Raw genomic sequence first — 25,019 nt, 5'->3', positions numbered from 1 at the left:
TGTAACAGGAATAAAAGTAATAAATAAAAAAATTCAAGAGACAGTGTAAAAATACAATAAATAGGAAAACAAAAATTACAGCACCCCCATCCCTCTGTGCTCACGAGCAGAAGGGAACGCATATGTTAGTCACGCACACATATGTAAACGGTGTTTGCACCACACGCTGGAGGTATAACCGCGAATGTTAGAGCGAGAGCAATAATTCTAGCATTAGAACTCCTCTGTAACTCTAAACTGGTAACCTGTAAAACATTTTAAAGATTTGTCTATGGAGTTTGTCACCATCCCAAGCGCGTGCGCAATTTTACCATGTTAGGTATCTATTTACTCGGCATAACATAATCTTTCATATTTTACAAAACAATTGGGGTATACAGTGCATCCGGAAAGTATTTACAGCACTTCACTTTTTTAAAAATTTTGTTATGTTACAGCCTTATTCCAAAATGGATAAATTCATTATTTTCCTTAAAATTCTACAAACAATACCCCATTATGACAATGTGAAAGAAATTTGTTTGAAATCTTTGTAAATGTATTAAAAATAAAAAATCCCATGTACATAAGTATTCACAGCCTTTGCAATGACACTCTACAAGTTTCTACAACTTGATTAGAGTCCACCTGTGGTAAATACACTTGATTGGACATAATTTGGAAAAGCACGCTAGGAAAATATATAAAAAATACTTGAGGCCAGTGGCGGCCGACCCCCCCCCCCCAAGAAAAAAAAAGATTAAAAAAAAAATTGTCAATTTTTGCCCACTAGGGGCGCCGGACTTAGAGCTGGGTATGGGGGGGGTGGGGTTTTTGACCCCACGTGCTGCAAACAGAGGCGCCGATTGGCGCTCTTCTGGGGGTCATCGGGGCGCAGAGCAATGCGCCCCGACACTCCCCACTTTACTGATGTCCGGTCTGTGATTGGTCCAGACTCCAGCCTGGACCAATCACAGGAGGACATGGACCTGGTGGCCTGACGCGTGGGGGCGGTGCACCGCCCCGGCGTCACGATCACCTTCATTCCCGCCTAGCACAGAGAGAGGAGAGGTCAGGAGTCGCCACTGCCAGTCTCCGCCACGCCGGAGAAGCCGCCGCTGCTTGAGGCTGTAATTGGTGCCAAAGGTGCTTCACCAAAGTATTAGGCAAAGGCTGTGATACTTATGTTTATGGAATGTATTTCATTTTGTATTTTTAATAAATTTGCAAAGATTTCAAACAAACTTTTTTCACATTGTCATTATGGGGGATTGTTTATAGAATTTTGAGGAAAATAATGAATTTAATCCATTTTGGAATAAGGCTGTAACATAACAAAATGTGGAAAAAGTGAAGCGCTGTGAATACTTTCCGGATGCACTGTATATTGTATCTTTTTTTTTTTAACTTGATTAACCACTTTACCACCGGAGGATTTTGCTGTCTTACGTCTCAGCCACTTTTTGCGATTTAGGCGCTGTGCGACTTTAACTGACAATTGCGCGGTTGTGCAAATCCGTCCCCAAACGAAATTGACATCCTTTTTTTCCCACAAACAGAGCTTTCTTTTGGTGGTATTTGATCACCTGTGCAATTTTTACTTTTTGCGCTATAAACAAAAAAAGAGCGACAATTTTATATGAAATTCCCCCCCCCCCCCAAAAAAAATTTAAAAATCTAAATTTTTTATCATTTTAGGCCAATTTGTTTTCTGCTACATATTTTTGGTAAAAAAAATCCCAAAAAGCATATTTTAATTGGTTTGCGCAAAAGTTATAGCATTTACAAACTACAGGATAGATTTTTGGACTTTTTTTTTATTTTTTTTTTATTAGTAATGGCGGTGATCTGCGATTTTTATCGGGGCTGCGACATTGTGGCGGACAGATCAGGCCCCTTAACTGACATTTTTTACTCTTTTGGGGACCAGTGACACTAATACAGTAATCGGTGCTAAATATTATGCACTGTTACTGTATAAATGACACTGGCAGGGAAGGAGTTAATACTGGGGGTGATCAAAGGGGTTAAATGTAAGCCTAATATGTTTACTGACTGTGCGTGTGGGGGAGGGGTTCTGTGACAGGCACAGAGAGATCGAAGTTTTAGCTTAGCCGAAACTGCTGATCTTTCCCTGCCTGTCTGACAGAAGACCCGCCTGCTTTGTTTATATAAGCAGGCGGGTCTTCTCTCGGTTCCCCGGACGATCGCGGGAGGACAGCCACAATCGCCGCGGCCCGGCTCTTGCTGTGTCTAAACACAGCGGGAGTGCGGCTCCGGCGGCTCGCGTGTGTGCTGCCGAAACTACGTGACTGGACGCAGCCGAGCCGCCCTGCCGCAGTAATATTACGGTGGGCGGTTGGCAAGTGGTTAAAGGTAAAGAAGAGATTTGGGTTTTTTTTGACCCCAGAACTCTACATAAGGAGAACCTGTCATCCTTATTTCTATTACAAAGGATGTTTACATGTGTAACAGGAATAAAAGTAATAAATAAAAAAATTCAAGAGACAGTGTAAAAATACAATAAATAGGAAAACAAAAATTACAGCACCCCCATCCCTCTGTGCTCACGAGCAGAAGGGAACGCATATGTTAGTCACGCACACATATGTAAACGGTGTTTGCACCACACGCTGGAGGTATAACCGCGAACGTTAGAGCGAGAGCAATAATTCTAGCATTAGAACTCCTCTGTAACTCTAAACTGGTAACCTGTAAAACATTTTAAAGATTTGTCTATGGAGTTTGTCACCATTCCAAGCGCGTGCGCAATTTTACCATGTTAGGTATCTATTTACTCGGCATAACATAATCTTTCATATTTTACAAAACAATTGGGGTATACAGTGCATCCGGAAAGTATTTACAGCACTTCACTTTTTTAAAAATTTTGTTATGTTACAGCCTTATTCCAAAATGGATAAATTCATTATTTTCCTTAAAATTCTACAAACAATACCCCATTATGACAATGTGAAAGAAATTTGTTTGAAATCTTTGTAAATGTATTAAAAATAAAAAATCCCATGTACATAAGTATTCACAGCCTTTGCAATGACACTCTACAAGTTTCTACAACTTGATTAGAGTCCACCTGTGGTAAATACACTTGATTGGACATAATTTGGAAAGGCACGCTAGGAAAATATATAAAAAATACTTGAGGCCAGTGGCGGCCGACCCCCCCCCCCCCCCCCAAGAAAAAAAAAGATTAAAAAAATTGTCAATTTTTGCCCACTAGGGGCGCCGGACTTAGAGCTGGGTATGGGGGGGGGGTGGGGTTTTTGACCCCACGTGCTGCAAACAGAGGCGCCGTTGGCGCTCTTCTGGGGGTCATCGGGGCGCAGAGCAATGCGCCCCGACACTCCCCACTTTACTGATGTCCGGTCTGTGATTGGTCCAGACTCCAGCCTGGACCAATCACAGGAGGACATGGACCTGGTGGCCTGACGCGTGGGGGCGGTGCACCGCCCCGGCGTCACGATCACCTTCATTCCCGCCTAGCACAGAGAGAGGAGAGGTCAGGAGTCGCCACTGCCAGTCTCCGCCACGCCGGAGAAGCCGCCGCTGCTTGAGGCTGTAATTGGTGCCAAAGGTGCTTCACCAAAGTATTAGGCAAAGGCTGTGATACTTATGTTTATGGAATGTATTTCATTTTGTATTTTTAATAAATTTGCAAAGATTTCAAACAAACTTTTTTCACATTGTCATTATGGGGTATTGTTTATAGAATTTTGAGGAAAATAATGAATTTAATCAATTTTGGAATAAGGCTGTAACATAACAAAATGTGGAAAAAGTGAAGCGCTGTGAATACTTTCCGGATGCACTGTATATTGTATCTTTTTTTTTTTTTTTTTTTTTTTAACTTGATTAACCACTTTACCACCGGAGGATTTTGCTGTCTTACGTCTCAGCCACTTTTTGCGATTTAGGCGCTGTGCGACTTTAACTGACAATTGCGCGGTTGTGCAAATCCGTCCCCAAACGAAATTGACATCCTTTTTTTTCCCACAAACAGAGCTTTCTTTTGGTGGTATTTGATCACCTGTGCGATTTTTACTTTTTGCGCTATAAACAAAAAAAGAGCGACAATTTTATATGAAATCCCCCCCCCCCCCCCCCCCCAAAAAAAAAATGTAAAAATCTAAATTTTTTATCATTTTAGGCCAATTTGTTTTCTGCTACATATTTTTGGTAAAAAAAAAATTCGCAATAAGCGTATTTTGATTGGTTTGCGCAAAAGGGAAAGATTTCTGTCGTTTTTGGTATTTTTTTTTTTTTTAACGAGTAATGGCGGCGATCTGCGATTTTTTTTTTTTTTTGCGGGACTGCGACATAGCGGCAGACAGATCGGACCCTTGACTGACATTTTTGACACTTTTGGGGTTACCAGTGACATTACTGCAGTAATCAGTGCTATACATATGCACTGTTACTGTAAAAATGACACTGGCAGGGAAGGGGTTAATTTTATTGGAGAGGGAGGGGTTAATGTATGCCTGGTGCTTACTGACATGTGTGGGGGGAGGTGACTGAGTGACACAGGGACAGATCGCAGGTTCAGCTATGCTGAACCCTGCAATCTGACCCTGCCTGTCACTTAGGAGATCCGCCTGCTTTGTTTACACAAGCGGGCGGATCTCCAGACTCGATTCCCTGACGATCGGGGAAGAGCGGTGGTGATCACCACCCTCTCCTCCCCTGGCCCGACTCCCGCTGTGACTGAATACAGCGGGAGCGCGCCTCCGGCAGCGCGCGTGCGCCGCCGAGAAGGGGGAGTGTCTGGCGACATAGGTCTACGTCGCCAGACGATAACGAACCACTTTGCCGCAGTAGAGCTCCAGTGAGCAGCGGCAAAGTGGTTAAAGACTATTTTTTCCCAGAAAATTGCATGACACAAAAAATTGCAACAATCACCATTTTATTCTCTGCTTAAATAAATAAATAAATATATATATATATATATATATATATATATATATATATATATATATATTTGGGGTTATAAGTAATTTTCTAGCAAAAAATTACTTAATTAAAGGCTATTTTTTCCCAGAAAATTGTGTTTAAAAAAAAAACTGCTGCACAAATACCGCATCACATAAAAAATTGCAAGGGTAGCCATTTCATTCCCTAAGGCACATGTGTCAAACACAAGGCCCGCTGGCCGAATCCGGCCCTCCAGGCTATTTCATGTGGCCCTCGCATCTCTCCTGCAGCAGTAGGAGAGCTCCAGCCCTTCTTCAGACCCTGTGCTTTCTGCCTCCACCTTCTTCCCAGCAGCAGCACAAGGTAAGGGTGGTGTACTGTAATGTAAGGGAGGGTGGGGGACTCAACTTTTGATGGTGGTGAGGCTCCTAACGTCTTATGTAAGGGTATGGGATGCTCTGAACATCTAGTCTTACAGATACAACTGGCCCTTTAGAGGGCAATCATATTGCTGATTAGTGACAAAAAACCCCCTTTGGGAATGATTGGGACTTTACAGGTAACTATATTTGACTCTCATAACAAAAATTATGAATAAAACGTGTCTTTTATTTTAGAGGAAGTGAAATATTTGAAAAACCATCAAAACAAAAAGAACATATGTTGGACAGTATGAACGGACATTCTTATACAATACAGTCACAGGTTACAGCAGAATCCGACGCGTTTCAAAATGTAGTATAATACATGAATCTTCCTCAGGGAATCTGCATATATTCCTGAAAAAGTAACCACATACAAAATAAGTCCCAAAAGAGGGGCATAATTCAATATATACAGTTCACAAATATATGAATAATCTTGCAGTTGTGACCATGTGTTCTCAAGATAGCCAAAAAAAAAAAAAAAGGGGGGGAGAGAAGAAGAACTTCCAGTTGGAATACCACTAATTGGGAGGTCACGTACCTTCAGGAAATGGGAGCCCAGCAACCCTGTCCCAATAGGGATATGTTCAATTACCACAAGGTGAGAGCTAGAGTCAGGTGTGTGTATTGTTGGTCTTAACCTAGAAACAATAGTAAATGATCAGAAAACCATAGATGTAGAGTGCAAAACTGCCCTATACAAAAAAGTATTCCAAACAATTCACCTGGTTCGATGATTTATCACAAGTGAATGTATGAAGATGTGAAAAAAGGGGTAAAAAGTTTTTCCCTGAGATAAAAAAGGATAATGTTCCTGGAAAGTTCCAATTGGTTATCCTATAATATAAGTATCTCCATAGTTTGATAGATCCTATTTAGGAAAAGAAAAAGGAAAACTGAGCCATGCATAAATATTAATGACCTTCATATGAAAAATGGCGGACATATTTCATTTGGGGTACCTTACCTCAGTGGCGGTGAATCATTTATGGTGTCTCAATCAGTTCAATGCATATACAGTCCCTCGGGATATATATAAAAATATATTCCAAAATCCTTGGTGAGAAATACACCATTACTTGCCTAAGATGAATGTAAAAAAAATACATACATCTATATCAATGTATACAGAGATATAAACTGGAATAAGCAATAAATGTCTCCAGTAAGGTAGAAGAAAATACCATTAAATGTAGGGAAGGCAGTAAACCAGGGGCGTAACTACAGGGGTTGCAGGGGTTGCAATCGCTACCGGGCCCCATGCTCCAGGGGGCCCGGTAGCAAACCAGTGGGTGAACTTAAAGGATCGCAAAGGTCACACTTGCGACCGGGCCCTGGCTTTGCACCACTGTGGGGAGGCCCCAAGATTGCAGGAAGGGGGCCCACTGCAGAACTTGTGAAAGGATCCTGCTGCAGGACCGTAATAAAAGGCCATGCAACGAGTGTAAAGAGCCCCAGGATTAGTGGGAAGAGCCCTGGGCTTGAAGGGAAGGGCCCCCGGCCAGGGGTCTGGGGGGCCCTTCATGGTTTCTTGCATCAGGGCCCTGAAGGTTCTAGTTACGCCTCTGCAGTAAACCATGGAGTCACGCTATCCACCAGGGCTGACAAAATCCAATTCTATGGTGACTTGATAGAGCCGCAATGGCGTCCACCACGTGTATCCTAATAAACAGGAGGGAGGAGAAAAAGAACCTCCTTAGCTAGGATCGGGTATAAATGTAACAGTATAGGTCCTTAGAAAGGTACTTACTATCGTGTAAAAGGCTTCGAGGAACACCAGTCCTGAAGTGACTTCGGAGAGAGATAACTCTCCGGACTGACTCTCGGCGTGTCCTTAAATAACCCAAGAGGGGCCCGTGATTTCGCGGTAAACATCGCGAGATCTGCATATTGTGATGTCGTCATTTCCGTCTGTTTCTACCGCGGGATATCCTGCGGGTTTTTGTGGATGACATCACTTCCGTTCTAGATGCCCAAGTTGCGGAGCGTTGTATGAAGCTAACGCTGGTGACTACTTCCGCCCTTACTTGGTATTGGACATTATTGTATGTCCGCCCAAGATCCCGGCGGTCCGTAGGCGCAGCAAGATGAGCAAAAGGATAAGTTTATCACAAATGTGAAACCTGATTGAGTTAAAGAGGAAATTATAAAGATATAGAGATATAGATCAATAGTTATATCCCACATAGGATCCAATTATTATACAGGTTCCACTAATTAGAGAAAACTTTAAAAGGCACCATTTGGGGAAATGGGACAATCATTATCAGATATAGCCCCGGCACGGGTAGTGGCGTTGGACCCCTGGAAATTACCAGGGGTTCAGACCTGGAATCTCCGGAAACATGTGTCTCCAGAAATTTACCATTCCGAAAAACGCTTCTTTCTCCAGATATTCAGGGGCCACAACCGAAGTTGAGGACACCCTTGGAGATGTCTCACCCGTGCCGGGCTCTCACTTGTGGGTGATCACCCCATAGGGATCAGGATATAGCGATCCCACTCTGCTCGTGGGTCCACCCAGTGGAGGGAAGAAAAATGGAGAAAGAAGGAGGGGAAAGGGGAAAAGAGAGGAGGAGGAAAAAAGGTTAGAAAAATTGCAGAAAGAGGTAGCCAGAATTGGAAGCCTGAGGATAACAGGATTCCAAAAGAGGGGGAGGAGGAAAAAAAAAAAAAGGGGAAGGGTTATTTCCCTTGAGAAACAGAGAGCCTCCCCATAATTTCCAGGGAGGACATAAATCGCACAATGCAATCATACAATTCTCTTAATCAGTTATATTTTTTATCATTATACAATACATCAAAAACATTTCATTATTATTTCATATTTAACCCACTCCGAGAGAGTGTGTATTTCTCAATAGAGTATAATGTATATTCATTAACATATACCCTTGAGATGAAAGGGAGAGAGAGGGGTAACTTGAAAACCCCCCCAAAAAAAGGAAAAATGTTGGGGGAGGGGAAGGTTTAGAATGTATAGCCTTCGATGGTAACAGGGCCATATTGAAAGCATATGTGGACCAGCAAAACACAAGATGGAAAAGAGGTAGAAACAAAGATAGTTATATTGATAGAAAAAGAAAGAACAGAGGACCATCTAGTCCGTCTTCCCAGAGGAAAACCCCTCCAAATCATATTGCTGATTTGGCCCTTGATTAAATTGAGTTTGCCACCCCTGCCCTAGGGTCTCTGTTTAAAAAAAAAAAAAAAAAAATGTATAATATTTTGGGGTTATAAGTAATTTTCTAGCAAAAAAAATAATTAAAGGCTGTTTTTCCCCAGAAAATTATGTTAAAAAAAGCTGCTGCGCAAATACCTCATGACACAAAAATTGCAACGATCGCCATTTTATTCCGTAGGGTCTCTGCTTTAAAAAAAAAAAAATAAAAAATGTATAATATTTTGGGGTTATAAGTAATTTTCTAGCAAAAAAATACTTAATTAAAGGGTATTTTTTCCCAGAAAATTGTGTTTAAACAAAAAAAACTGCTGCGCAAATACCGCATGATACAAAAAATTGCAACGATCGCCATTTTATTCCCTAGGGTCTCTGCTTGAAAAAAAAAAGAAATGTATAATATTTTGGGGTTATAAGTAATTTTCTAGCAAAAAAATAATTAAAGGCTGTTTTTTCCCAGAAAATTGTGTTGAAAAAAACTGCTGCGCAAATACCTCATGACACAAAAAATTGCAACGATCGCCATTTTATTCCGTAGGGCCTCTGCTTAAAAAAAAAAAAATGTATAATATTTTGGGGTTATAAGTAATTTTCTAGCAAAAAAAATACTTAATTAAAGGCTATTTTTTCCCAGAAAATTGTGTTTTAAAAAAAAAACTGCTGCGCAAATACCACATGATACAAAAAATTGCAACGATCGCCATTTTATTCCCTAGGGTCTCTGCTTAAAAAAAAAAAAAAAGTATAATATTTTGGGGTTATAAGTAATTTTCTAGCAAAAAAATACTGATTTAAACTTGTAAACAAAGTGCCAGAAAAGTCCTGGTCTTCAAACGAATATTATTCTTTGTTTTTGTTTTATGTAGCAATCTGGTTACAACCTTCACTGGAAGATACGGAAAAGTTCAATACCAACTCTCCGCGGTTTTAGAAAGACCCTCGGTGCCCGATCTAACCGTCGACCAGGAGCTCCGCGTCACCAGCCGGCTTGACGTCAATTCGCCATCTCTACTGGTAAGAACTATATTAACAATCAGAAGGTTTTTCTAAAAAAAGAAAGAAAAAGAAAAAGTGACACCTTTCATTTACTTTCTGTTTACCGTCCAATAATAAGTCGTTCTCGCGGTCTGCGTTTGGTATCTGCTCCCCTAATGTATGCAGGTGCGCCAATTTGTTTTATTAGCTCTACATCACGCAGTCCCCATTTAGGGCCCGGGCTGCATTTGTGAGGCTCGCTGTTCTGAACGTGAATAATGACAGCTGCACAAGACAATTAGGGGAGACTTATTATTAATCATTGAAGGTCTGCTATCTAATGCAGACCATTATATGTCACGTATCCTTCCATTTCTCATGCCATTTTCTACCACTAAGTAAGTGTATGCAGCTGTCGGCGGAATCCTTTCAGCCATCATGCCCTAATGGCAAATTGGATCACATTAAAGCATTGAACTCTGTAATGACTGCAAATACATAGTATGGCAGGGAGGATCAGAGCATGAGTAACAACACGGTGCCGAGATGTGGAGCTAATGAGCTTTATTCTTTTATCTGCGCCCATTTTATCAAAATAATATACAATTATACCTTGCACTTTCATGACAGCTATACAGGAGCCTAATGGTGCGGTATTTAAATATGAATGATATCATCACAAGAAAATACTCCGGCAATTGAAGATGATTTTAAACAAAGCCAATCTGACGTTAGATGTGGTCTGCGTTTTTTTTTTTTTTGTGGGATTAGGAAGTGTATGGAGGATTCTTGCAGAACTTCCCAAAGTCCCAAAAGTCTAAGATTAAATTGATATCTTATATTTAGGCCAGTGGCGGCTGGTGCACTTTAATTGGGGGAGGGGTGTCAAACCAATGCGCACTCCCCCCCTCCCCCTGGTCGGTCGGTCAGTCAGCAGACAACATGTCCCCCGTCCCCCCCCCCCCCCCGCCAACGGTCTACCTCCTCACCTCCTGTCCAAGCCGTGGAGTGCTGGATGGCTGAGCCACTTTGCCGGAGTGCTGGATGGCTTCTGCCTCTTCTTGGCCATTGGCCAGTAAGATCGGGGGGGGGGGGGAGGGGGCGGCAAACCAATGCGCACCCTCCCCCTGGTCAGTCGGTGGGTCAGTCAGCAGGTGACACGTTCCCCCCCAACGGTCTACCTCCTGTCCAAGCCGGGGAGTGCTGGATGGCTGAGCCGCTTTGCTTCTCCTCCAGCCGTGTGTCTTCTGCCTCTTCTTGGCCACTGGCCAGTAAGATCGCTTCTCCTTTTGGCCAATCGGGAAGGGGGTCTCACAACCCTCTTTCTGATTGGCTGGGAGGAGAGTCTGTGGGACAATAGCGAATATTCATTCACTATTGTCACACAACTGGGTGGGCTTAGGGTGCTCTGCGCCCCAAGCCCACCCTTTTTTGAAGCCTATTAGAGCCTCTGGCTCTAATCACGTGCTCCAAAGAAAAAATAAAAATCCCCTATTGGAATCCATGCATCCGGAGTCCTGCATGTAGATTAGGGGGCCGTACGCATGGATAGGGGGGCGGCGCCCCTGCGCTCCCAATGGATGGGCCGCCACTGATTTAGGCGATTCTTGAAAAATAATCTCTTCAGGGAAGCCTATCACGCCTCCAACTAACTGAACTTTCTCTGTCACTCATTGACAGACGTAGTCCTCGTTGATTAATAACAACTCGGGTTATACTGCCCTCTACAGGAGTAGGACTAGACAGGAAAGAAAACATTCTGGCCACACCTTAGGGGCAGTCCCAGAGGGTATATCCTCTCTCTCTCTGCTACAGCAAATCAGTTTTTTTCTGTCTAGTTAGGAGTAAGGACCTAGATGCCTTGCTAGGATCTTCGGTCCTGGCAGGAATTTTTTTCTTAGAAAGACTTTTTTTAGACAGCTTTTTTTCTCCAGTGTTCCTGTGAGATCTTCAAGCAAGCAAGCTGTAACTGGGCGACGGGCTGGATGTTGAGATCCAGTGGTCACCCCAGTTCAGCCTACGAGCGCGTGCAGGCCATAGCTCCGCGCTGGGTCGGCCGCGACATAGTCCCACTGGACGGGGACTGACCCTGCGAGTTAAACGTCTCGCCTGAACGCCAATGACCAACAGAGTCACGGCGTCCGTATTGGTCGACAGCCCCCCACCCCGGTGGAGAGGGGTTCTGTCAGGAGTGGGCGCCCGCCTGGTTCCGGTATGGTGAGTAGTATGTTCCCCCTCCCCCCCTGTCGGGTTTGTGGTGGACGCGGGCCCCTCTCTGGAATGGTAGGATGGGTCTCCCCTCTATCCTATAACAGTCACAGATCCCCCAATTTGAGTGTGATTTTTTTGTGAACAAAAACCAGGAGGCTTGGATTGGGAGCTGACGATCTAGGTCATTGCAAAACTGTAAGGGTGACTGAAGTCAGTGGCAGTACTATAAGGGGCATTACTATTGAAGTAAAAGGTATCCTACCTGTCAGAGGTACACAGGCCGATGCCTAATGGGGAGGTGTCTGAGTCACTGCAGTCCAGATCGCCATTCCTCCAGCAAAGGGTCACTTCGGAAGGACAGAGGGCTGCCTCCCGACGGCCCACGGACTGCATGCGGCCCGCCAGGGTCCGGTACCGCCGGCCAGGCTTATCACCATTCAGGGTGAAGGTTGTGGGGCCGAGATACTCCCGCAGGCCGCCAGGCCGAACATAGACATCCCGCAGGCCGTTGCTAGCGCCGCTATCCGATACAGGCCGCCGCCATTGTCTTACAGAGCGCACGAGGCCGCCATATTGGCGTAGCCTCGTGTCTCCAGCATGGGGGCGGCCATGTTTGAGGTGACCAAACACCTCGAGGAGCTATGGGGAGGCGCCGGAAGACGTGTAAAGGGGCGGAGCCGCCTCCTTTTACCCGGCGTAGCCTCGTGTCTCCAGCATGGGGGCGGCCATGTTTGAGGTGACCAAACACCTCGAGGAGCTAAGGGGAGGTGCCGGAAGGCGTGCAAAGGGACGAAGCCGCCTCCTTTTACCCGGGAAAGCCAGCCAAAGACTTCCTGTCTGTAATAGACAGTGCTGGAACAGGTTGTATTGAAACTTCTGAGCATCAAGTGGTGAGCCTTGGGGTCTCTCTCTCTCTCTCGCTCTGTAGGGGTCCCTAAGCAGGTAACACTGAGGGGCGCTGTGGCGTTGGGGGTCTAAAGAAAAAAAAAAAAGTTTTTATTTTTTTGTCAAATTAATTTTTTCCGGCAAGTGTCTGGAATAATCATGGACCCTGCCACACCTGTTTCCCTTGAGGTGGCCGCAGGACCCTCCAGTTCACAGAGTATGGATGCATTCACAGCAGTTTTGGAGTCTTTGGTGTCTCGGGTGGAGACGGCCTGTCAGGGACGGGGGTCAAGAAAACGACCCCCGCCTACCCCTATGTCATCTGATACTTCAGATTCAGATTCTGAGATGGTCATTGCAGCTGCAGGTCCCTCTGCAGGGGCTGTTGTCTCAGGTAAAGTTCCCTCAGACAGTGAGGAGGACGTTCCTGCCTCCGCCATAGCACAAGAAGAAGCATTGGTGGACGCACTAGTTGTTGCGGTCCGGGAAACCTTAAGACTTGAGGTTTTACCGGCAGAGGCAACTGAGATGGAAATTCCCTTTGGTACTAGTAAACCTACCAAGACGGCGAAGGTTTTTCCCTTACCCAAATGTTTTGGTAATAAGATTAAAGAGGAATGGGATCATTCAAAACGTAACTTTGCTGTTTCCAAGCGCATTGCTAGACGCTATCCGTTTGAGGAATCCCTCATTAAGAAATGGACGGTACCACCAGTGGTGGACCCACCTATTTCCAGACTGAATAAAGCCACTGTTATCCCGTTGGAGGACGCTCCGTCCTTTAAGGATCCGGTGAATCGGAAGATGGAAGCGGAGTCCCGCACTATTTTTTCCCTGATAGGGTCAGCCTTTAGACCAGTGATTGTCATTGGTTTAGTTTCACAGACATTAACGGAATGGGCAAGATTGGTATGCCATGACCTAAAGGGGAAAGGTATCCCCCAGGCAGCATCTGATTTGATGGAACAAATTATACAAGGACTGCAGTTCGTCTGTGACTCATCCCTGGATGCCACCCCCTTGTTAGGGCATGCATCTATGTCAGCGGTAATCCTCAGACGTGTACTGTGGTTAAAATGCTGGTCAGCGGATCTAGGTTCCAAAAAAGCCTTGGCGAATCTCCCCTTTCAGGGGAATCGCCTATTTGGGGCCACCCTAGATGAGATCATTAAGGATGTCACTGGGGGCAAGAGCACTTTTTTGCCGCAGGCTGCTAAAGCTAAAGGACCTCGTAACAAGCGTGGACCTTTCTTTGCCGCTCATAAAGGATTCGTTCGCTCCGCTGGGGCGAGTGGGAAAGGCAAAGCCCCTCTAGGAGGGTTCAAGAGGCGCTGGTTGGATAAACAAAAGGCCGACTCAGCCAAACCTGAAATTAAGGCTAATACAGCCTGAAGGTGCGCCCCCACCCGGCTTGAGGGTGGGGGGACGTCTTCACCGGCATTCAGAGCTAGAGCCTTCCTGAATCTCGGACTAAGGGGTTCAGGAGATCATACGATCAGGACACAAGATCGAGTATCGATCACTGCTACCGGTGCGATTCTTCCCTTCCAACATTTAGGTGCTACAGGGAGCGGTAGTTACCGTTCCCTGAACAGATCATTTTCTTTACCTTTTCCAAAGATTAGTCTCAGTTCCCTACAGGAATCGGATCCGGTTGAGCAAACAGACCAAGGAGCCTCTAGCCTGGTGACTTCGGTCTCTAATGCTCAACCAGGAGAAATCATCACTACTGATAAGAATCAAGTTTCTGATAAATGTGTGGGAACAGAGAGCGATCAGACTTTGTCGGATTGCCTGGACCAAGCAGCTCTAGGGCAGCCTGGTTCGGATCCAGTCAGACAATATCAGGGTGATGACTTAGGTCGATCACCAAGGATTTCACCATCTGTGTCTTCATCAGAGCATCCCAGGGTGGATCTGTTGGCATATCGGCTCAACAGGAAGGCGCGGAGGTTGGCAACGCGCGGCCGCGTTCCTCTAGTGGATGCAGCAGACGCGCTGAACGGCCTACTAAGGCAGTATCAGCTACTATACGTCTTCCCCCCTCTCAAGTTGCTGCTGAGATTTCTCCGCAGGATAGAGATGGAGGGAAATCCAGTTATCCTGGAAATTCGAGGCTAGCCTTGTCAGGCCGGTCAGGCCGACTTGGACATGCTAGTCGCGAACGCTCCTTGGAGACCTCCTCTCAGGGAGGATCTGCGGTCTCAAGGACCGATCTTCCATCGTGCTTTACAGTCGTTGGTTTTAATGGCCTGGCCATTGAGACCCAGGTACTGAAGGGCAGAGGGTTGTCAGCTTCAGTTATTCCTACTCTAATTAAAGCAAGGAAAGCGACTTCCAGCAAAGTCTATTATCGCACATGGAAGACTTATATTGCGTGGTGTGAATCTTTGGGATTTCCCCCACGTACCTATTCGGTGACCCGAATCTTGGCTTTTCTGCAAAAGGGGGTTGAGCAGAAACTATCCTTGAGCACCATCAAGGGTCAGGTTTCAGCATTAGCAATCTTCTTTCAGAAGCCTTTGGCTACTCATTGCCTGGTGCGGAATTTCATCCAGGGGGTGCGGCACTTGGCTCCGCCAGTCCGCGCGCCCTTACCACCTTGGGATCTTAATTTGGTTTTGTCGGTTCTGCAGAAACCTCCCTTTGAAAATATCAGGGAGATTCCCTTGCTTACATTATCTCAGAAGGTGGCCTTCTTGGTGGCTATCACTTCTGCACGCAGGGTGTCAGAACTGGCTGCATTATCATGCCATTCCCCATATCTAGTGGTTCATAGGGATGAGGTAGTTCTTCATCCGAAGCCATCCTTTCTTCCTAAGGTGGTTTCAGACTTTCATCTGAATGAAGATATTGTGCTACCTTCCTTGTGTCCTCAGCCCAATCATCCTCGGAAATATGCGTTGCATTCCTTGGATGTGGTTCGGGCAATCAGGGTATACCTGAAGGCTACGGAAACGTTCCGTAAGACGGATTCACTTTTTGTGATCACGGATGGCCCCAGAAAGGGGTTGCCTGCATCTGCCGCGACTATCTCCAAATGGATTAGACAGACGGTGGTACAGGCTTATTCTATTAAGGGTCGGAATCCTCCGTTCCCTGTTAAGGCGCACTCCACTCGAGCGCTCAGTACTTCCTGGGCCTACCGCCATCAGGCGTCAGTGGTCCAGGTGTGCAAGGCGGCCACCTGGTCGTCGGTACATACCTTTACGAAATTTTATAAAGTTGATGTGATGGCATCGGCGGATGCCTCATTTGGCCGCAAGGTTTTGCAGGCCGCAATTTGAGGAGACCGGTGGTCTACCTCGAGGGTTTTTTTCCGTTGGAATTTCAGTTGAGTCTCATCATGTGATTGATGAGCCTTTAAAACTTCTAGTTGGCACCGGTTGGGCCTTCTAGATTGGATTTTGATTTCCATTTTCCCACCCCTCATTTGTGGTACTGCTTTGGGACGTCCCGAGTTGTTATTAATCAACGAGGACTACGTCTGTCAATGAGCGACAGAGAAAAATGGATTTTTGTAAAATCTTACTGTAAAATCCTTTTCTCTTAAGCTCATTGACAGACGTAGTACCCACCCCTCTGTTTTTGCGTTGGGTTGGGTTAAATTCTCTAAACACTGCTTTGTGTGACATAACTGATTTGCTGTAGCAGAGAGAGAGAGGATATACCCTCTGGGACTGCCCCTAAGGTGTGGCCAGAATGTTTTCTTTCCTGTCTAGTCCTACTCCTGTAGAGGGCAGTATAACCCGAGTTGTTATTAATCAACGAGGACTACGTCTGTCAATGAGCTTAAGAGAAAAGGATTTTACGGTAAGATTTTACAAAAATCCATTTTTTTATCACTCCCATCAACTCATCCCCCCACAGTTATAACCTTTTGTATCACTTGCCCCACCCAATTTAGATTGTAAGCTCTTATGAACAAGGGCTTCATAAAGCAGAGTTCCACTCAAAAGTGGATCTTTCGCTTATCTGTCTCCTCCCCCCCTCTGGTGCCACAATTGGCACCTTTCAGGGGGGAGCGGGTACATGTTTGTGACAGGTACCCTGTCCTCACTTCTGTTGGACCTCCCCGCGGCGAGTTTCGTCACAGGTTCGGCTCCCTACTCCTCCCTCTGCTTTGTGGCCAATTACCGAGCGAAGCGCACTTCGCGCATGCGTAGTAAGGCTTCATTGCCGGGTTCCCTTACTGGCAATGGCGGACGCAGCAGTACCCGACAGCCAATGGAAACATCGGCTGAGGTGTTGACATCGCTGGACTCCAGGACAGGTAAGTGTCCTAATGAAAACTACAATAAAGGGGGCTAGGTGGAACTTTAAAGGTGCAAATGATGGAGAAAAATCTGAATTCTCAAAAAATACACATTTTATTAAACATATAGGATTAGGACAAGACACAACATTGATTAAAATGTTAAAAGCACAAAAATGCACTCGATAATATCAACTCACTAGAGTTGATATTATCGAGTGCATTTTTGTGCTTTTAACATTTTAATCAATGTTGTGTCTTGTCCTAATCCTATATGTTTAATAAAATGTGTATTTTTTGAGAATTCAGATTTTTCTCCATCATTTGCACCTTTAAAGTCCCACCTAGCCCCCTTTATTGTAGTTTTCATTTGTTTCAGGGATGTGGTGCTTTTCATTGTTAATAAACCTCTAGCAATATTTTCCAAAATTCTAAGTGTCCTAATATTAAAAGTTAGCAGCTACAGTATGGCCCTTTTCACACAGGCGATCCGATCCGCCTGTCAGTTTTTCAGGCGGATCTGATCGGATCCTCCATGCAGCCCTATGGAGTGGCAGATGTCAGCGGAGACATCTCCGCTGACACCCACTGCTATCCGATCCGGTCTGTGAAATCCGGACGCATGGAAACCCTATTTTCCATCCGTCTGGAGGATCGGATCGGATGAGAACGCACAGTTCTCATCTGATCTCCCCATAGAGGACATTGGGGATCTGACAGCTCCGTCTCTGCACACAGAGCCCCGGATCGATCCCCCGCTGAGCAGAACGGACTCCGTCGGGCGCACAGCCTGTGTGAAAGGGGCCTATGTGTAGCTGCTGACTTTTAATTTTTGGAGGGGGGGGGGCGCAACTCCGCTTTAACCCTCTTGTATATTGTTACATAGTTAAGCTGGCCATACACTAGCGGAAATATCGGGCAAACTCATTTTCGAAAAACGAAAAATCGGCCGTGAGAGCAGACGATCGTGCCATCATGACCGAATTTCGAACGATAAATCGTTTAATGGACATACAGTCAGGTCCATAACTATTGGGACATCAACACAATTCTAATCTTTTTGGCTCTATACACCACTACAATGGATTTGAAATGAAACAAACAAGATGTGTTTTAACTGCAGACTTTAAGCTTTAATTTGAGGGTATTTGCATGCAAATCCGGTGAAAGGTGTAGGAATTACAACAGTTTGTATATGTGCCTCCCACTTTTTAAGGGACCAAAAGTAATGGGACAATTGGCTGTTCAGCTGTTCTATGGCCAAGTGTGTGTTATTCCCTCATTATCCCATTTACAAGGAGCAGATAAAAGGTCCAGAGTTAATTTCAAGTGTGCTATTTGCATTTGGAATCTGTTGCTGTCAACTCTCAATATGAGATCCATAGAGCTGTCACTATCAGTGAAGCAAGCCATCATTAGGCTGAAAAAAACAAAGCAAACCCATCAGAGAGATAGCAAAAACATTAGGTGTGGCCAAATCAACTGTTTGGAACATCCTTAAAAAGAAAGAACGCACCAGTGAGCTCAGCAACACCAAAAGACCTAGAAGACCACGGAAAACAACTGTGGTGGATGACCTAAGAATTCTTTCCCTGGGGAAGAAAACACCCTTCACAAAAGTTGGCCAGATCAAGATCACTCTCCAGGAGGGAGGTGTATGTGTGTCAAAGTCAACAATCAAGAGAAGACTTCACCAGAGTGAATACAGAGGGTTCACCACAAGATGTAAACCATTGGTGAGCCTCAAAAACAGGAAGGCCAGATTAGAGTTTACCAAACAACATCTAAAAAAGCCTTCACAGTTCTGGAACAACATCCTATGGACAGATGAGACCAAGATCAACTTGTACCAGAGTGATGGGAAGAGAAGAGTATGGAGAAGGAAAGGAACTGCTCATGATCCAAAGCATACCACCTCATCAGTGAAGCATGGTGGTGGTAGTGTCATGGCGTGGGCATGTATGGCTGCCAATGGAACTGGTTCTCTTGTATTCATTGATGATGTGACTGCTGGCAAAAGCAGCAGGATGAATTCTGAAGTGTTTCGGGCAATATTATCTGCTCATATTCAGCCAAATGCTTTAGAACTCATTGGATGGCGCTTCACAGTGCAGATGGACAATGACCCGAAGCATAATGCGAAAGCAACCAAAGAGCTTTTTAAGGGAAAGAAGTGGAATGTTATGCAATGGCCAAGTCAATCACCTGACCTGAATCCGATTGAGCATGCATTTCACTTACTGAAGACAAAACAGAAGGGAAAATGCCCCAAGAACAAGCAGGAACTGAAGACAGTTGCAGTAGAGGCCTGGCAGAGCATCACCAGGGATGAAACCCAGGGTCTGGTGATGTCTATGCGTTCCAGACCTCAGGCTGTAATTGACTGCAAAGGATTTGCAACCAAGTATTAAAAAGTGAAAGTTTGGTTTATGATTGTTAATCTGTCCCATTGCTTTTGGTCCCTTAAAAAGTGGTAGGCACATACACAAACTGTTATAATTCCTACACCGTTCACCTGATTTGGATGTAAATACCATCAAATTAAAGCTGAAAGTGTGCAGTTAAAAGACATCATTGTTTTATTTCAAATCCATTGTGGTGGTGTATAAAGCCAAAACAATTAGAATTGTGCTGATGTCCCAATATTTATGGACCTCACTGTAAATGAATTTGTTTTTCGTTCAGTTTGTCACATATTCCTAGTGCAAACAGGTCGGCCAAGAAACACATTAACCTTTCAATTTATCGTTCGGTCGCCAGATTTTTAAAACTGTTCCTTCGATTTTTCGGCTCTGAAAAGTTGAAAACAATTTTCTATTTGTGCCCATTAACTGGACGAAAAACGAACGATCGGACCAAATGACAGATTTCCGAACGATCTTTCGGCTAGTGTGGCCAGCATTAGTGTGGCTGAAAATAGACACAAGTCCATCTAGTTCAACCAATAAATTGTATTGTAACTGTACTGTCTCCCATTATATTGTAAAGTTCTACGCTAACAGAACGTTTTACCCCCTTAATGACCAGGCCATTTTTTTGCGATACGACACTGAAGTAAGTGAACGTAAATCTCCCCACTTGGACACAGAGCGCAAAAAAATAAACCAACAGGGGTATAACCGTCCCTTACTCTATCCAATATGAAAAATAAAGTTTTGCCTATAGTTCTACCATAATCATTGAAGGTTTATTTATCTGTTAATAATATTTGCCTTTTTATATTGTTTATTAACCACTTCTGGACCTGAAGATTTTCCCCCGTAATGACCAGGCCATTTTTTGCTATTCGGCACTGCGTTACTTTAAATGGCAATTGCGCAGTCGTGTGATGCTGTACCCAAATCATTGTTGTCCTTTTTTCCCTTTCTTTTGGTGGTATTTGATCACCTCTATGGTTTTTACTTTTTGCGCTATAAACAAAAAAAGAGCGACAATTCTGAAAAAAAAAAAAAAAACAATATTTTTTACCTTTTGCTATAAAACATAATAAAAAACATAATAAAAAAAAAAACTCACTGGATGAACACACAGACCTGTGTTCCTAAATTGTAGGAACACAGGATCCCTGTGTTCATCTCTGACAGAACAGCGGTCTGACTTGTCTCCATGGGGAGCGATTGCGAGTGGCCGGCTGACATCCCCTCTGCCTGACCTGCTGATTGGCTCCCCCTTTGGCCACTCGGCACATGTGCACGCTTCAGGCGGCGCGCGCGTGCCCCCACTATCTATTACATGAAGCAACGTACAGGTAGGTTGTTTCACGTAATAGAGCTGACCTGCTGCCCTAAAACTACAGCGGCTGGTCGGCAAGTGGTTAATATTGTGTTATGTTGTTGCTTTACTTGCTGAATTCTGGGGCTTTACAGGAAAATTCTTCTCCTGACTATTTCTTTGTTTCTTGCAGCTTTTAGGACTATTTTACACTTGTGGTTGGAGGAGGGGGCAGTAAAAACAGGTGGTTGAGCTGAAATTTTTTTTCTTTTTTTACTACCCCTCCCAAGCTGCAAAGGCAGTCCTATGGGGGTATACATATACACATGCCACAGTCATAATGCTTTACATCGCAGCGTGGCAATATCTATTCCCCTGCTATGTTAAAAGTTATTGCGTCTACAAACTAGGGGAAAGATTTTTATGTCATTTTTTTTACTAGTAATAACGTCGATCTGCGATTTTTAGCGGGACTGTGACATTGCAGCGGACAGATTGGACCCCTAACTGACATTTTTGACACTTTTGGGGGGGACCAGTGACATTACTACAGTAATCAGTGCTAAAAATATGCACTGTTACTGTACTAATGACACTGGCAGGGAAGGGGTTAACACCATGGGTGATCAAAGGGTTAAGTGTGAGCCTAGGGGAGTGATTCTAACTGTGGGGAAGGGGGAGGGCTTGTGAAATGATCACAGAGACCTGTGATCCGCTATAGAAGGATCACAGGTGCTCTGTGATCATTCCAGAGAGAAGAACGGTCAGCTGTGTTTACAACGATCGCGGGTGCCCGGCAGCAATCACGGCCGCCAGCCCAGTGCATTGGCATCCCCGCTGCCTAGTCGGTTCACGCAGGAGAGGCAGCCTGCTGCAGTAAGTGTGCGGTGGGCGGTCTTAATGGGGTTATATAACATTCAATTACAATATGATTTGTGATGCAATTGTATACACTATATTGTTTTTTTCTTTTTCTTTTTTTCCCCTTGAAAGTGGAGTTACCCTTTTAGCTTTGGCAATAAAACCTGGAAGCTGATTGGTTTCTATTAGGGATAGACCAATATGTTTGTTGCAGGGCCGATACCGATATTTTGGTCACAACGTATCGGTATCGGCTGATATTTTGTACATTAAAGTTTGGAAAAATAAAGACCATTTTTGACACAAATCTGGTACTGAACATGTTAATTTTTGTTTAATGCTTAATGGCTGGCTTGCTGGCACCCTGTGGTAGATGGGTGGCTGGCTGGTATAATGCCTGTGGCTGGCTGGCTGTCTGGCACCCCTTTCTGTGGGTGGCTGGCTGTCTGGCACCCTGTGGTGGGTGGCTGGCTGGCTGGTACAGGGCCTGTGGCTGGCTGGCTGGCTGTCTGGCACCCTGTCTGTGGGTGGGTGGCTGTCTGGCACCCTGTGGTGGGTGGCTGGTACCCTGTGGTAGGTGGGTGGCTGGCTGGTACAGTGCCTGTGGCTGGCTGGTACAGGGCCTGTGGGTGGCTGGCTGTCTGGCACCCTGTGGTGGGTGGCTGGCACCCTGTGGTAAGTGGGTGGCTGGCTGGCACAGGGGCTGTGAGTGGCTGGCTGGTACAGTGGTTGTGGGTGGCTTGCTGTCTGGCACCCTGTAGTGGGTGGCTGGCACCCTGTGGTGGCTGCGTGGCTGGCACAGGGGCTGTGTGGCGGCAGGCTGGTACAGGGCCTATGGGTGGGTGGCTGACTGGCTCACTGGTACAGGGCCTGTGGGTGGCTGGTACAGGGCCTGTGGATGTGGGTGGCTGGCTGGCACCGGGCTGCTGTGGGTGTATGGTTGTGATACACTCCCGCGAGACTATTTCCGACTCCAGACGAGGCTGTCCAAGGCGAGGGAGGCGGCCTAAGAAGGCAGAATGACATCACAAAAATATTGGCCAGTTCCGGGGCTGATACCGATATATCGGGGAAAGTGCATATTGGCCGCCGATAATCAGTCTATCCCTAGTGTATGTAGTATGTATGTATGTATGTATGTATGTATGTATGTATGTATGTAGGTGTGTATGTATGTATGTAGGTGTGTATGTATGTATGTATGTTTGCAGCTTGGTCATACAACTCATAAACACGATTGCCTGGCTTCGCTACAGAAAAAGCTATTGATCCTCATGCAGTCCTCACTATCTGTAAGCTGTCCTATGTGGCAAAAACCAAACAATCCTGGAATTTGTGTGAAGCGCTCTTCCTATATACACACACCTGTTCAGTTTCACAATTAATGAACATCGTATGGCTCATTGTCAGCGGCTGTAGTTTACAGGCATAACAATTACAGGCAAATTCTTTGTCATTTTGGCTTCTGGGGACGTGAACAATGGTGCAGATGTGACAATTATGCTGCCAAGTGTCAGATTAAAAAGACAAATATGTAATCACCATCATCTATGTATGTTTCCTTTCATTTTTATTAAATCCTAAAAGGACGATTTTTAAAGTGGAATTTAACTGCATCTGAATAGCGCAAATTCAAATCCCTATTTAATTCATTTTTAATATTCAGAGCAAACTCCCCCATACATCCAGGTTTCCAAGCTTTATTTTACTGAGAAATCACTTTGTAAAACACCTACCTAGCATTTCTAGCCACGGCCATCTTGAGTACGGGCAGATGATTCCTGTCGCATTTACGTCCTGGAATCCATCTGCCCTTTGCTCAGGCATGGAGACAGGAGGGTGTGTTTAGCTGAGAAAGCCCCTCCTCCCAGATGAAATAAAAAAAGTGTAAAACAGATATGATATATAGTATGCATCCTGTTTGAGACTAGATTTAAAGCTTTTGATACCCCAAAACTTCATATTCCTAAATTGAGCCTCACTTTGAAAAACCTCTCCCTAGCATTTCTACCACGGCCATCTTCAGTATGGGCAGATGATTCCTGTGGCATTTACTTCCTGGTATCCGTCTGCCCTTGGCTCAGGCATGCAACCAGGAGGGTGTGTTTAGCTGAGAAAGCCCCTCCTATAGATGAAAGAATAAAGTTTAAATCGTTTTGATATATAGTATGCATCCTGTTCAAGACTAGACTTGAAGCATTTATTACCCCAACACTTCATATTCCTGATATGTGGCTGCTGTACCATGTACTTGTATAAGAAAGTATCCTGTTCTCTTTGTATTGCTTCCTTTGTATGAAATCCCTGCTGTTCCTGTCAGTCCCCTTGCTTTCCTATTAAAAAAAAACCTGACCACACTAAGCAGGAGAACACAGCATGGTCAGTTCTCTAACTATGCTGGGAACTCATTGTATTCTCCAATGATCAGATTTGTCCTGACACCCCCTGCTGCACAGCCATTCACTAGGAAGCTCAGTATGCTGCTGTGTCTTCTCCCCCAGCTCTTCCAGTGTTTTTAAAAAGTATTCATACCACATTTTTTCATGTTACAACCAAAAACATTAATGTATTTTATTGGGATTTTATGTGATAGACCGACACAAAGTGGCACATAATTGTGAAGTGGAAGGAAAATGATAAATGGTTTAAATTTTTTTTTTTTTTACAAATAAATGTGAAAAGTGTGGCTGCATTTGTATTCACCCCCCTGAGTCAATACTTTGTAGAACCGCCTTTCCCTGCAATTACAGCTGCAAGTCTTTTTGTTGATGTCTCTACCAGCTTTGCACATCTAGAGAGGGACATTTCTGCCCATTTTTCTTTGCAAAATAGCTCAAGCTCTGTGAGATTGGATGGAGAACATCTGTGAGCAGCAATTTTCAAGTCTTGCCACATTAAGGCCCCTTTCACACATCCATCCGTTAACAGATGAAAAAACGGACATCGATGCATCTCTATGTAAACGGATGACATCCGTTTTCATCCACTTCCGTCAATGTCCGTTTTTTGGAACGGATGAAAGCCATATTTTTCATCCATCAAAAAAAATGGATTAAACAAAAAACGGATATAAATGGACAAATGGTCCGTTTTTAATCCGTTTTTGCATTGGTAGTGGATGTAAAAAAAAATTGGATGAAAAATGGATGAAAATGGATGAAAAATGGATGAAAAAACGAAATAAAAATTGATGAAAAACGAAAGAAAAATGGATGGAAAACGAAAGAAAAATGGATGGAAAAAACGGATGAAAAACGGATGAAAAATTGATGAAAAATGGATGAAAAACTAAATAAAAATTGATGAAAAATGGATGAAAAACAGATGAAAAATGGATGAAAAACGAAAGAAAAACGGATGAAAAACGGATGAAAAACGAAATAAAAATTGATGAAAAACAGATGAAAAATGAATGAAAAACAAAAGAAAAATGGATGGAAAATAAAAGAAAAACGGATGCAAAATGGATGAAAAACGAATGAAAAATGGATGAAAAACGGATGAAAAACGAAAGAAAATGGATGAAAAATGGATGAAAAATGGATGAAAAACGGATGAAAAACGGATGAAAAACGGATGAAAAATGGATGAAAAACGGATGAAA

At 44.3% G+C, this 25,019-nt stretch overlaps 1 protein-coding gene across 1 annotated transcript in view; it reads left to right on the top strand.

Annotated features, from left to right (window-relative positions):
* Positions 1-25,019, top strand: part of ARRDC4 (arrestin domain containing 4) — a 112,406-nt gene that overhangs the window by 55,088 nt on the left and 32,299 nt on the right. The window contains exon 3 of the mRNA XM_082253183.1: positions 9,384-9,531. Within this exon, the coding sequence (XP_082109309.1) occupies positions 9,384-9,531 (148 nt within the window). The remainder of the gene's footprint in view (positions 1-9,383; positions 9,532-25,019) is intronic.

This window comes from Pelophylax lessonae (genome assembly GCF_965119305.1).
Source record: "Pelophylax lessonae genome assembly, chromosome: 4".
Lineage (NCBI taxonomy): Eukaryota > Metazoa > Chordata > Amphibia > Anura > Ranidae > Pelophylax > Pelophylax lessonae.
This window is presented reverse-complemented; position numbering and strand designations above follow the sequence as displayed.